The sequence below is a fragment of the Argiope bruennichi genome, chromosome 7, assembly GCF_947563725.1.
Source record: "Argiope bruennichi chromosome 7, qqArgBrue1.1, whole genome shotgun sequence".
NCBI lineage: Eukaryota > Metazoa > Arthropoda > Arachnida > Araneae > Araneidae > Argiope > Argiope bruennichi.
Window position 1 is genome coordinate 81,004,865 of NC_079157.1, and position 14,103 is coordinate 81,018,967.

Sequence of the window (14,103 nt, forward strand, 5' to 3'; positions counted from 1 at the left end):
CAGTAAAAAATATTATTATATTAATTGCAGATTCATCATTTCCACTTTAATTTAAAGCACAAATTCTACGGGAGCTAACAGAAAATTAGAGAGATACAGATTACGTTATGATTGATGGCCTTCATGATATTATGAGTGAATTGAAATTTGAAGTTTCAAAATATTTTAATGAAGAAGCTATTAAAGTAGGAATTACATAAAATATTTAATTATTAAAATTTTAACGAGCATTAAGATTGGCGAACCGGCTGGTCGCCAAAGGCGGCTTGTAATCTAATATTTAGATCCATGAATTATTTAATTTATTTATTCATACAGTGTATAACTTAATATTAATTCTCATGAATTATGTGATTATTTATCGATGCAGTGTATAATCTTATTTATATTAAGGCTCATGATAATTAGCCTCCATCTAGTCACATAGTGTATAATTTAACATTAAGACTCATGAGTTATTTGATTATTTATCTATACAGTGTGTAATCTAATATTAAGGCTCATGAAATTGGTTCGTTCCTCATCTAGTCACAAAGGGTGTAATTAGATTATAAGACACTTGAATTATTTGATTATTTATCGATACAGTGTATAATCTAATATTAAAACTCAAGAAATATTTGGTTCGTTCTTCATCTAGTCACACGGAGATCAAAAGACTCATGAGTTATTTGGTAATGTGTAAAATATAAAACATTCGGAAAGTTGAAATCAAAACGAGTATAAATGGAACATTTAATGAATCAAACATCAACTTTAAAATACATATTTTGACATTTAGTTATTTTCCAAAAACATTACAGAAAAATTTAAATGGCAAATATTTGCATAATCAAGTACAACATTATTATTAGTTTGCTGTGTTGTGAATGGACTTGGTCCAGTTTTGAATGGCCATTTCTACACATCCATGGACAGTTTGAAATAATTAAATTGGATTAAAATTATGATAATTGGATCGAGGCAATAGAATTGGTGCTCTTGGCAACATTTAAAAGATGCTCTTGGTCAAAGAAGTTTTCACAGATACATCGTAAATGTGGTTTGATGCTTTAAATTTTGTGTTTCCTTCATTTTCTTTTTATAGAACGCAAAGAAACTACTTCAGAATGCAATTTGGAGTGCGGCCACCTGGGCACTTGTGTGAATGAAGGAAATACTACTAAATGCAATTGTCCTCAAATATCCCACGTTCTCAGGAACAACACTTGCATTGGTGAATACTTTTTATTTTATACTACATAAGAAAATAAAAACTTAGTAGTTTATTCAATGTTACTTTGTATCCATTGTTTGCTCTTATTAGAAAGTGATAAAAAAAGATCATATAGTATATATGATATTCATATTTGGCGATTTATCGCTTTTGAGGTATCAATTTATCGGCTTTAGGGTTATTAGAAAGTGATGAAAAAAAGGTTGCCATATTTGGCGACTTATCTTTAACAAAAAGTTACAACTTGCATATAATTTTTATTAATTTTCAGTTTTTCAAGATAGCAAAAAAAGTTGTGGAGCTCGAACGATTTTGAGATGGGAAAAAAAGCCCATCTATTTCTAAATATTGATGTATGCGTAATTTAATAGTCACGTGATCAAATAAAAATAAAATATTAAAAACTTTCAGAATGCAGAACGAATTTTTAATGGTGTAGTTTATTATTATTATTTTTATTTTTTATGCCATTGCAAAGGTGGTATTAAAACTGTTACAGAGATTAATTTTTATTTCAAATTTTCTTTCTAGATAAATGTGCTGCTGGATTGATTTCGAAAGAAGAGTGCCCTAGTGAAGTCGGTTGCCTATCTGATGAAGGCCATGGATACACATGTAACTGTACTGGAAAATTCGGTTTTGCAGACGATAATATACACTGTCGAGGTAAAAGGAAATATTATATAATTTGCTTGTTACATTTCAGTAATATTTACAAGAATACATTAGCAAAATCTGGAGTATGATTGATCATATCCTTACTTAATATCTAAATTATTCCAATTTAGATGTGTACTTTTCAGTTCATATCTTGATCAGATATAACAAGTTAAAGCAACATTGATTATGTTTCAAAATGTATTCTATTTTCAAAATTAGAATGTTTTTGCATTTAACTCCCAAAGACGATTTATTTGTATGTATTCGAGGATTCATATCTGGATCTATAGGATCTTTATTTTTTTCGGAACAAAACTTGAAAATAAAATCGTATTTATGCTTTAGTTGCATAAAAGCACAATCTGTAAAATACAAAAAAAAAAAAAAAAAAAAATCAGATAGATTTAAAACGGATTGGCGACAATAAAATTGGAAAACTCATTTTAGCTCATAACTGTTTGTTTGACTTTATAGTTTTTATTTACTAATTTTTCATTGTTTACTGTATTATTATTATTTTTACTTAAGCATCAGATTAACTGTGACTGTGATATACAACACTTTTATTGTCTCCCACTTCACTCGTGTTTATATTTTTAACTGTGGTATTTTCATATGTTCAGGTTCGTCGGAATTGATTTAAATAAATGTTTTTTTTTTTAAAGTCAAAACGATGACAATGCAATTTTTTAAACAAGTTTTTCCTTCGTTGTGAACGACATTTTAAGAAGCTAGCATCTAGATTTAGTATGGATATCATTAATATTTAAATTTCGCAGTGGTGACCTGGGCTGGATTTGAGCTCGCAATCTTCTGATCTAGAAAAAAACTCTGCAATCTATCGCTTAAAACTAGCATTCTTGGGATTTGAGCAGAAAGGGGTAGTGTAAATCTGATGAATTATGGAAACAAGAATTCTGCCATATTAAGAATTCTACTTAACAGAAAATAAATTTTTTTTCCAGAAAAGCTTCTTTTTTTCAAGATAGAGAAATTTTAATGAGCTTTACATCTTATAATGACAACAGATTTGAAAAAAAATGATATATTATTATTAAAAAATTATCTATAATTTTATCTATTTAAGAAGGAAGAGAATAATAGCCATTGTTGTTGCAAAATAATTAATATTGTGTGATTATTATTAGAAATTCTACAATACTATTAAGAATATTTGTAATATTAATTTGTTATCCTAAGAGAAGTTTAGAATGACCTTATTTTTTTAAACGTAAGCCATATTATCAGATGATTTGAGGAAGTTTATCAGTTCCAAATGGCGAATGCTGCACGAAAATTTTTGGCATATTCTCTAATAAATGTATTATCTCCCTTCCTTCGCATGAAGTTTTGGACCTTAAACAAGGCTCGAATGGCTGACAAAAAATAGTTTCGAGATCTGGAACTTGGAAAATGAAAATATATTTATAAATGATAATATAAAGACTTGTAAAAGATAATTTAATTATAAAAAGATGTTATTTAAAATTTTGGCTCTTCCATTTCGTTTTCTTCAGGGTTAACGTCTCTTTTTGAGGAAATAATTGGAAAACGATAATTTGATTATGAAAAGTGTTAGTTCAAATTTTGGAAAAAGAAAATTTATTTATAAACCGATAGTATAAAGACTTGAAAAACGACAATTTAATTATAAAAAGATGTTATTTAAAATTTTGGCACTTTCATTTCGTTTTCATCTGGGTAAACGTCTCTTTTTGAGGAAATAATTAGAAAACGATAATTTAATTATGAAAAGTGTTACTTGAAATTTTGGAGAATGAAATTATATTTATAAACCGATAGTATAAACATTTGAAAAACGACAATTTAATTATAAAAAGATGTTATTTAAAATTTTGGCTCTTCCATTTCGTTTTCTTCTGGGTTAATGTCTCTTTTTGAAGAAATAATTAGAAAACAATAATTTAATTATGAAAAGTGTTGCTTCAAATTTTGGTGAATGAAATTATATTTATAAACCGATAGTATAAACATTTGAAAAATGACAATTTAATTATAAAAAGATGTTATTTAAAATTTTGGCTTTTCCATTTCGTTTTCTTCTGGGTTAATGTCTCTTTTTGAGGAAATAATTAGAAAACGATAATTTGATTATGAAAAGTGTTATTTCAAATTTTGGAAAAAGAAAATATTTTTTATAAATGATAGTATGAAGACTGGGAAAACGATAATTTATTCAATCTATCTTTATAATATGTATTTTTCCTATCAGTGGAAACAGAGAGTTGACATTGAATATAACATCAGTAGTCGCAAGATTTGTGCTATTACCGTTAAGAGTTACAATGATCCAAAGCACGTAAAAGTATAGTCTAAAGTATAGTCAATCCTTATACAGATTTATCTCAAAATTGGACACAAATATATATGTTAAATTTGTTATTATTATTAGCTGTTTAATGTGCTGTAGTTCATTTATATTCGAACTGCCACATATAATTTCTAATAATAGCTATGGTTCAAAATCTGATGGAAATTTACAAATTTATTGTTAAATAAAAATACCAAATTTAATCCGCTCAAACAAACGGGGCATAGTATCAAAATTTATTGAACTCGGAGAAATCTGTTATGTGGAGATTTGTCGAAATCACGAATTTTTCGATGGTTATAGTACTTTCTCAATACTTCGTATATGAGAAATAAAAAAAAGGAAAATAGTTGTAGCCAAAATATGTTTGTATTAAAAAAAACTTTATAATATAAAGCATTCGATCAATTGACATTTCAGTGTATTTCGTTATAAATATTTTTGATAAGATTCATAGAATTTCATAATTTTCTTTTATAAGTTCTTGATTTATTTTAAAAATTTTATAGGTAACTTTATTTTACTCTGATTAAAAAATCATTTTCATTTGAGACGCTTTTTTTTCATTCATTTATTTCGACATAAATCGTAAATAGTTTATTTAAAAGTAGCTAACGATTATTTTAATAATTATAAATTTTATTTTGTAAATAGTTGTAAAATGCAGATTGGCAACAGTGATATTTTTGGAATTTGTTGTTTAAAAAAGAATGTTGAATGTTGAATGAAAATAAGTTGTTGTAAATTTGATAATATTGTCTATAATGTAATAAGATTTAGTTTTATAGTAAGTTTGTCTGCATTTTATTTTTGTTGACGCACGAACAAAATACATTCATGCTAAATAATATGACGCGTTCACTTCAGGTGTTGTACATTCTCCAATTATAGTGGCTCACAGATATTTTTTATACACTTAGAAATTTTTCCATTAGATTTATTCTACATTGTGAAATCTAAAATTGATGGTACAATTTGTATCTTTTTAAGGCAGCTGTTAGGATTCGAAAAAAAAAATGGTTATTAAAGTTGATTTAAAAGTTGAGAAAGGAAATATATTTTTATTTGTACTAAGTAGCATTCTTCAGAAGAAAAGTTAATATGCTTTTATTTTTCAGCCAAACAAATGTGTAGCGAAGGAGATGGGAACGAAATCTGTTCAAAGAAAAATGAGCTCTGCGAAGACGATTTTGCTTCACCTGAGGGATACGAATGCAAATGTAAATTCGGTTATGAAAGGGAGGAGAGTACGGGCGTATGCCGCCGTAAGTGTGACTGCCATTGTTTCCAATTGTTAAAAAAAACGAGAAAAATGTACTTGTTGAACAATTTTAAATTACACTGAAACATTTATGAAAGATTTGAATTTTGAGGAATCATATAATGTTTATAAGCTATGCTAAGCTAAGCGTATTTTCCTACATAAATTAAAGCAATCAGTAATGTATCTGCTCCATCTAAAGTACTGCAATCTAAATCGTTTAGAATAAAATCTTATATCATTTTTTTCTACTGGGCATATATCTTTTGCGCATAAGAAATGAAGATCACCCATGCTAAATGTGACACTAAATAATAGCTTACATTGAGCAGTCTTCTTGATTAATGTAAAATTTTAATTGCAATTATGGACAGTAAAATGGCAGATAATGAAATTCAATATATGCACCATAAATACCTTTTCATATATACAACAATAATCGATTTCATGTTGCATTTTAATTGCAATTATAGACAATAAAATGGCAGAAAATGAAATTCAATATATTCACCACAAATACCTTTTCATATATACAACAACAATCGATTTCATGTTGCATTTTAATTGCAATTATAGACAGTAAAATGGCAGAACATGAAATTCAATATATGCACCATAAATACCTTTTCATATATACAACAACAATCGATTTCATGTTGCATTTTAATTGCAATTATAGACAATAAAATGGCAGAAAATGAAATTCAATATATTCACCATAAATACCTTTTCATATATACAACAACAATCGATTTCATGTTGCATTTTAATTTCAATTATAGACAGTAAAATGACAGAAAATGAAATTCAATATATGCACCATAAATACTTTTTCATATATATACAACAACAATCTATTTCTTGTTGCATTTTTGTTAAATTAGATTCCTTGTGGAAATATGGTGTTTTAATTAGTATAAATTGCAAATTTTCTGCTGATATTTAATACACTTAATAAGTCCTGAAGCAAAAGACATCTTTATTGACATTATGCTCGAAGGTATAGGTCTAGGCAAAATAGCATCCTGTTAACACACGAGTTCTGCTGGAACAACTTAGTGAATTTTTAGGTAGAGCGCATAAACTAATAAAAGATAGAAAAATAAGAAAAAAAAATTAGTGCAGTTAATCATATCAGTGAAACCATTTCGTTAAAAGAACAAAAGCTAGGCATTTAGATATTTTTGCGAATTATTCACTTAGAGTTATGAAATATATATACATGTATGTATATTGCAATGTAAATATTTTAAATGTCTTAAAAATGTCTTTTAGGCATTTTTGCGAGTTATTCACATAGAGTTATGAAATATTTTATACATGATTGCAATGTAAATATGTTAAATGCCTTAAAGAAACTGTTAGACATTTTTGAGAATTATTTACTTAGAGTTATGAAATATTATATATGCTATACATTATATATTACAATATAAATACATTAAGTGACTTTAAAATCTATTAAAGGATTTTTGAGAATTATTCAAGTAGAGTTATCGAATATTTTATACATGTATTGCAATATAAATATATTAAATACCTTAAAAGCTATTATTCATTTTTAAGAATTATTTACTTAGAGTTATGAAATATTGTACATATGTATTACAATATAAATAAGTTAAATGCTTTAAAAAACTATTACTCATTTTTGTGAATTATTCACCTAGAATTATGAAATATTTCATTTATGTATTGTAATATAAGTACGTTAAATACCTTAAAAAACTATTTTCAATTTTTGCGAATTATTCACTTAGAGTTATGAATATTTTATACGTGTTTTGCAATATAAATACGTTAATACCTTAAAAAAGTCTTTAAAGCAAATATAGTTTGGAAAAATGCAGAATTTTGTAAACAATTAAAATGATTCACGCGAAGTAATTTTTTTTTTTAATTTTTGCCATTATGTTTTTTTTTTTTTTTATAATCCTATAAAATATTATTTGGAACCAAATTTTTTAATTCCAATTAAAAGTTAATATTTTTAGAAATATTTTATGCAAATGAACAGAATTTTCATAAGAATGTTGGGTTTTCCAGTATTAAAACTCAATTTTTATTTTCTAAAAGAAATTGAAACATAAAATCCGTACTCAGTATTCTTCTATTGCTTAACCGAAATCTTTATTATCAGTTTTACATAATTTCTTCAAAACTTATGACACCTGGAGCATTTCAAAGCTTTTCAATATAGTTAGGACATCATTTTGAAGAAAAGTAATTAGAAATACTTTTATTCCTTCACGCACTTCAAATATTCATTTCATTTTTTGAATAATGTATGAATAATACATTTATTTGAATATAAACATATATTTTGGTGATGAAGAAATAAAAAGGAATTTTATAATTCCACCATTTTTTTGCTAATTTCGAATTCAACCTTTCTTAATTTGCTTGCTGCTTGTAGTTAAGCACCTTATTATGATGCGTGCTGTTAAGATTTTTAAAAAAATCAGTTTTAACATCGCTTGCTATTTATTCATCGTTCAGATACCTTCTTTAGAATATTTAATTGTAAAGGTGTTATTTAAATTTTAAAACCACAGCTGATAAAAAAACTGCAGTTACCTACTAGAGTTTAGTTGTTGTTTCTTATGGAACTTGCCACTGACAAGTCCGCTGCTACGAAGGCAGCGATTTTAAGCCGGTGGGTGGAGCGTCTCTTGTTTTTTCAGTAGCGCCAACTAGGGCCAAGAGTACGTCTTCGCTACTCACTCAACACTCATTCGCTTGCACAACCCTTTTTACAGGAGGGCACATTCCACATCTCATAGATAGAACAACGGAAGAACATCCATGCCAAAACCGGGACTCGATCCCAGGAAGCCCAAATCGCGAGGAAGACATACTACCCCTATGCCATCACGCCGGCATAATTCAGTATTATAACGCTTATGCTCTTATGGAAAAAAAAAGAGAGAATTCTTATAAAAAAATTGGAAGGCAATAAAATATTCAAATTAAAGGTTTGATAATAAATAATGGAACAGTACATCATTAATGTCAATAGTAAGGATAATATATTCAAACAATAAATCTAACTCATCACGAATAGTAAGACAGTTCTTCTAAATAAAAAATGATTCCATTCTAGTTGATGGTAAGGAATAAAACATTTAAATATTTTATTTAATGTAACGAACCTCATATGTAATGATAAAATATAGTATATCTGAATTATTAAATGACTTCTATTTTTCAGATAAATGTGAGATAGCTAGCTGTGACAAAAAACAGGCGCTTTGTATTATAACTGATCAGAATAAAGCTGAGTGCATATGTCCACCTCTTCTCGTAAAAAGCTCAGAGGGTAAATGCAATCAATTAGGTAAGTCTGTTCAATTTTATGAATATTTATAATGATTGTAAGAAAACAATGGATGTTTAAACTATTAATAATTTGCACTATGATTTTAAATAATGACCTTCAATTTTTTTATGTAGCAATCGATGATTCTGCTGCATACATTCCGCTGCTGCCAAAAGAGAGTTGTCTTACATTCTAATTAGAATGGAACTAAATTAATTAAAATTAACTAGAATTATTTCAATCTCTCATGCAAAGAGATAAAGAATATATATATATATATATATATATATATATATATATATATATTCGTACTTTTCTGGGTTAATATCCCTTTTTGAAGAAATAATTAGAAAACGATAATTTAATTATAAAAAGTGTTATTAAAATTTCGGAAACTACTAATATGTTTATAAAAGATAATATAAATAATTGGAAAACAATAATTTAATTATAAAAAAATGTTATTTAAAATTTTGGCTCTTCCTTTTGACTTATTACTGGGAACGTCCTTTTTTGAAGAAATATTTGAAAAACGATAATTTAATTTTGAAAAGTGCCTCTCTAAGTCTCTGACCTTCATTGGCTTACGGAAGTGTTCCTGTAGGCACGAAAAAGCAGTCAGTAAATTTGTGTAATATCAAATTTTTACTGCATTTGGGTCTAGAAATTCAAATTTCCCAATTCTGAAGCTGAGACTAGTCCACCAAATGAAATCTGTTCTATCATCTTAACGGAGTACAATTAAATGGAAGTTTTCCATGGAAGCCACGTAGAACATTTATTTCAGTTTTTCGCATCATTAACTTGAAATAAAAAACCAAGAAAAAACAACCATTATTAAAAAAGAGGAAAAACCCTTTTCTGCTTTATTCTTGTTGCAGTTATTCATAACATACCTGATCATCATTATAGCATATCGAAAATATTTAGTGTATTCATTTAACATATGATAATAATTGACCGTTTTGAGTTTCAGCGAAGTTTGTATTCTTTAACTTGATTAAACTATTAATCTTTAGAAATAAATACCTTAAACCAACAATACAAATAAATAACCAAAGTATACATAAAACAAAAAATGTAAGAGAAACTGATTTTATTAAATATAATGAATATAAACATAAAACTAATCATGGATGTAAACTTTTAAAAAACTTCCAGTTTGCTATCACATCATATAAAGGCATATTTTATGCACATTTGTCTTTCATATCTTAAGAATTGTAGGTTATTAAAAAGTCATCAACTTTTTAACGTGGAAACTTAACATTTACATAAATATTTAGAAATATCCTTTAAATTAAAATTATATTTTAGCTCATTTACGAATTTTGAATCACATTATGCATATAAATTACAAAATATCTTAAAAAGAGATACTTTATTTTTATAAGAATATTTCACTTTAATATTATTACTAAACTGGGACACGCGCTTTTATTTTATGTCATATTTCTAAATATATTCATATTGTTACAAATCTGTAATTTTGCTACCCGGAACGAATATTGTCATCGTAAGAAAAACCGTTGTAAGATCTGTCCTGTGCGTGCTGAGCTTGGCGACAAATTTGGCGAGTTTGTCGACTAAATGGATAATACTGGAAAGTTCGAGAACTTTCACGATCCATCCACTAAGAACCGAGATACACCAAGGTACTTCCTGATTGGTCTGAAGATTCTAGCCCAACCTCCCGGAACTATAAACTATGGGCACTCTGAAGCTGCAGTGGAAGTGGTGTGTAGTAGTCGGAGTCGCCGACAAGTAACAAAAGTGGAGGATTAGATAGCAAGCAAGCTGCTGAACTAGCGATCAAATGCGCTGAGTTATTACGATTGATTGGTGGTATTTGTAAAAAAAAAAAAAATTGTAACAATATAATACATTTTAGTATTTTTCAAAATGTCTAGACGTTATTCCCTCTAAAAAATCAAGAATTTCATCACTTATTTAAAATGCGTGGGAAAACACGAAAATTACTCTGTTTCTAACTTATAAAATCGGAATATTAGGTGTATTAATACTTCTTTGTTTCTTCTGTCACCAAATCGAAATCACAAAGTACTGTTGGCAAGAAGTGACTGCTTCTTTCCAAATATTCTTTTCTCCACATAGGAAAAAAATTCTCCATGAATCTTTTACCTTAAGGGAATACTTTCATTGCTTTGTTTCTTCTTATTTTTCCCCCCCATTTTCGATGAATAAAAAAACGTACTGTAATATGATGATCTGACTTCATATTTTTAATTGTCAACTGTTGTAGTTACACATAATATGATAAAAGAAACATGAAAAATTCCGGAAAATCCTATGCTGAATTTTATTAATCTGTTGTATAAACTTATCTCTTTGAAAATTTGGGAGTCACCTTTGCTGAATTTTGTAGATTTGTAGCATAAAATTATCTATTCTGAAATTCTTGAATATCCTTAAAAATTTGTGAAAATGTTTTGCATCACATTTTAAGTAAAGGCATAACAAATTTTAAAAATTAATAAAAGTCAGACAGTGTTTCTAAAATATTTATATAACTTAATCTATTACATAATGTATCACTCTATGTATGCAATGCTCTGTAATAATTAACTTCGTATATTACACACGTCTATAATGATTTTTGTTGTATTTTAGCTAAGTATTCGTATCTTGGTGATTTCGCGGTACCTAAAGAAAAATATCAACTTATTAGGAACAAAAATAGTGGACGGATGAAAAGGGACATCTCTAAAGACATCAATTATTCAAAATTGTTAAATGATTTTGGAACATCGGTAAGTTATTAGCATGATTCTTTCATTTATCTAATGGTTAAATGAAATCTCATACGTTACATTAAAATCAGTATTCTGAAAAGAGAAATAAGAAAATAATTATTTTTAACCTTTTTTTAGTATGAAGGAGTTATTTGTAGAATGTGAAATACGTCAATCAGTCAGAAAGTTACTTACATTACTTCGTAAAAATTTTCGATCAAACACTATTTTGATGAAACTGTGTGGCATAGAGGCTTTCATGAGGCAATTTTAATTTTTCTGGTAATCAGTCATAACATGTTTCAACAGCAGCAAGCGAGGTCCCAATTGGAAATACGTGCAGTAATTCGTTTTTTAAATTCTTCTGCGTTGGGTTTTTTTTTACTATCCTTTATAAATTACTATTGTGAAGAAAGGGAAGGAAGAGGCAGTGGAAATCGTTATTGAAACGCATTATTCTTTTCCATTTTTTCGAATACATCGACTTGCAAAGAAATGTTTTTGAGCTCACGTGATTTAGAATTGCACAGTTATTTTCCCTGTTTACCCTCTCACAATTGAAAAATTGTGAGTGACTTTAAAGCTTTCAACAAAAAAAAAGTTCGCTGAAAAACAGCCTAAACATTAGAACAAACTATCGCACTGTTAAACTTATCCCTTCGAATAGTGGAAAACAAATGATAGCCTTGATTAACGTGATTTAGAATTGCTCAGTGATTTTCCCTGTTTCTCCTCTCACAATTGAAAAATTGTGAGTGACTTTAAAGCTTTAAAAAAAAAGTTCGCTGAAAAACAGCCTAAACAATTGAACAAACTATCGCACTTTTAAACTTATCCCTTCCAATAGTGGAAAATAAATGATAGCCTTGATTAATTAATCCAACTAATGCCTCATTCTTCCCAAGACTGTCAGTTTTCGCAAGAGGTAAAGGCCTATCCCTTATTTTTACAAAGACAGAAAATGAAAACTAAAGCATAAATTTTATTATAATGGTAGCATGCAGAAAAAAAATTTTTTTTTTCAAATATACTAATTTCAGATCTAATTTTAGTTTTTCAAGAAAATATGCAATGAAATCCGTTTCATGAGAATTGAAACGGAATACTTTTCAGAACATGCGAAACAGTTGTTTCATTGAAGTCAGTTGACGTTTTTTTCTTTCATTCTTAAATTTATAAGCAATTTTTTAAAGTCCAAAAAATTATTAACGTTTCTTACAATATGATACATTCATTTTTGAATAAAAATAATGAATATTTATTTACTATTCTATTTTTAGATGAAAAAAATTTTTGAAAGTTATGTTGATGCCTCGATCCTACGTTGCACGTAAGTCAAACGCTGTTAAAGAATTATTTCTTTTTATTATCTTAGTTTTTAGCATCATTTACTGTTTTAAGTTATTTTAATAAATATGTTCCTATTATTAATTATTAGATTATTTAGTAATGCTTACGTTTGATAGTAAATTTATGGTTTTTGTTATTGAAATTGATTTAAAATTATTTTATTAAAATAAATTTAATCAAATTATTTTAATTAAAAGTTTAAATAAACCCAGTTTTTAATCTAAAATCACAAAACTCTAAATCTATTTGAAAGCCTATTCGTTCAGCATCTCAAAACGGTTTTTATTTTAGATCTACAATAATAAGCAACGAAATTAAATATATCTTAATTAAAAACAGCTGAAAAGGGAAGTATACAAACGATACAATAAATGAGTGTACAATACCAAACAATAAGTATAATTAAGGTGTATGCACACACTTGAAACTTCGAATAATTTTTTATTGCTTCAAAATGTTCTCTGATCCTCTAGTTTTCAAACGATACCAAGATGTTGTCAATATTCGGAATATTTCTCGAGTTATAATTATTTTTCTTGAGGTACTTTCACTAAAAACTCTAGTTTCGGTTTTTTTTAACTCATTTTATGAAATATGATATTTTGCCACTATGTTGATTCATTTAAACAATCATAACTCAACAAGAAATTAACCAAATATAAATATTTACATATCAAAATAATCTGTATGAAACAGCGGATGTTTTATACAGAAATAAATATTTGGTAGCTATTTAAAAGTTAAAATTACAGAAAAAATCTCGCTTTTTCTATTCACCGTTGATGAAAAAATTGTTAAAAAAACTATATATTTTTATAACTTGATTGAGGTAGAAAACATGAAGACTAATATTAAGCATCATTTCCAACTAGAATTGTGTGTCTGTACAAATTAAATTTAAGATATCATGTTTCAAAAAATAGGCTAATTAGCTCATTAAATATTATTTAATTAATTAATAATTAGTGCAGTAAGGGTTTTTCTCACTGAAATGAGTTTAAACATATATTAGTTACCTAATGTGAAAAAACTGGATTTTTAAAGTTAAAATTAAAAAAAAAATCTTTTAGTGTACGTACACCTTAAACAAAAAGTGTAATAAGTATTAAAATAAGTATAATAATGTAAGTATATACATAAGTATAAATATAAGTATAAATAACATAAGTATAAACAAACAATAAGTATAAAATATCAAATAACACACGAAAT

At 27.2% G+C, this 14,103-nt stretch overlaps 1 protein-coding gene across 1 annotated transcript in view; it reads left to right on the forward strand.

The window, feature by feature from the left end:
• The window catches only part of LOC129975612 (fibrillin-1-like), a 62,990-nt gene that overhangs the window by 13,314 nt on the left and 35,573 nt on the right, over positions 1 to 14,103 (forward strand). Inside the window, exons 6-11 of the mRNA XM_056088686.1 lie at positions 1,088 to 1,216; positions 1,748 to 1,882; positions 5,327 to 5,473; positions 8,681 to 8,806; positions 11,420 to 11,559; positions 12,822 to 12,871. Of these exons, the coding sequence (XP_055944661.1) occupies positions 1,088 to 1,216; positions 1,748 to 1,882; positions 5,327 to 5,473; positions 8,681 to 8,806; positions 11,420 to 11,559; positions 12,822 to 12,871 (727 nt within the window). The remainder of the gene's footprint in view (positions 1 to 1,087; positions 1,217 to 1,747; positions 1,883 to 5,326; positions 5,474 to 8,680; positions 8,807 to 11,419; positions 11,560 to 12,821; positions 12,872 to 14,103) is intronic.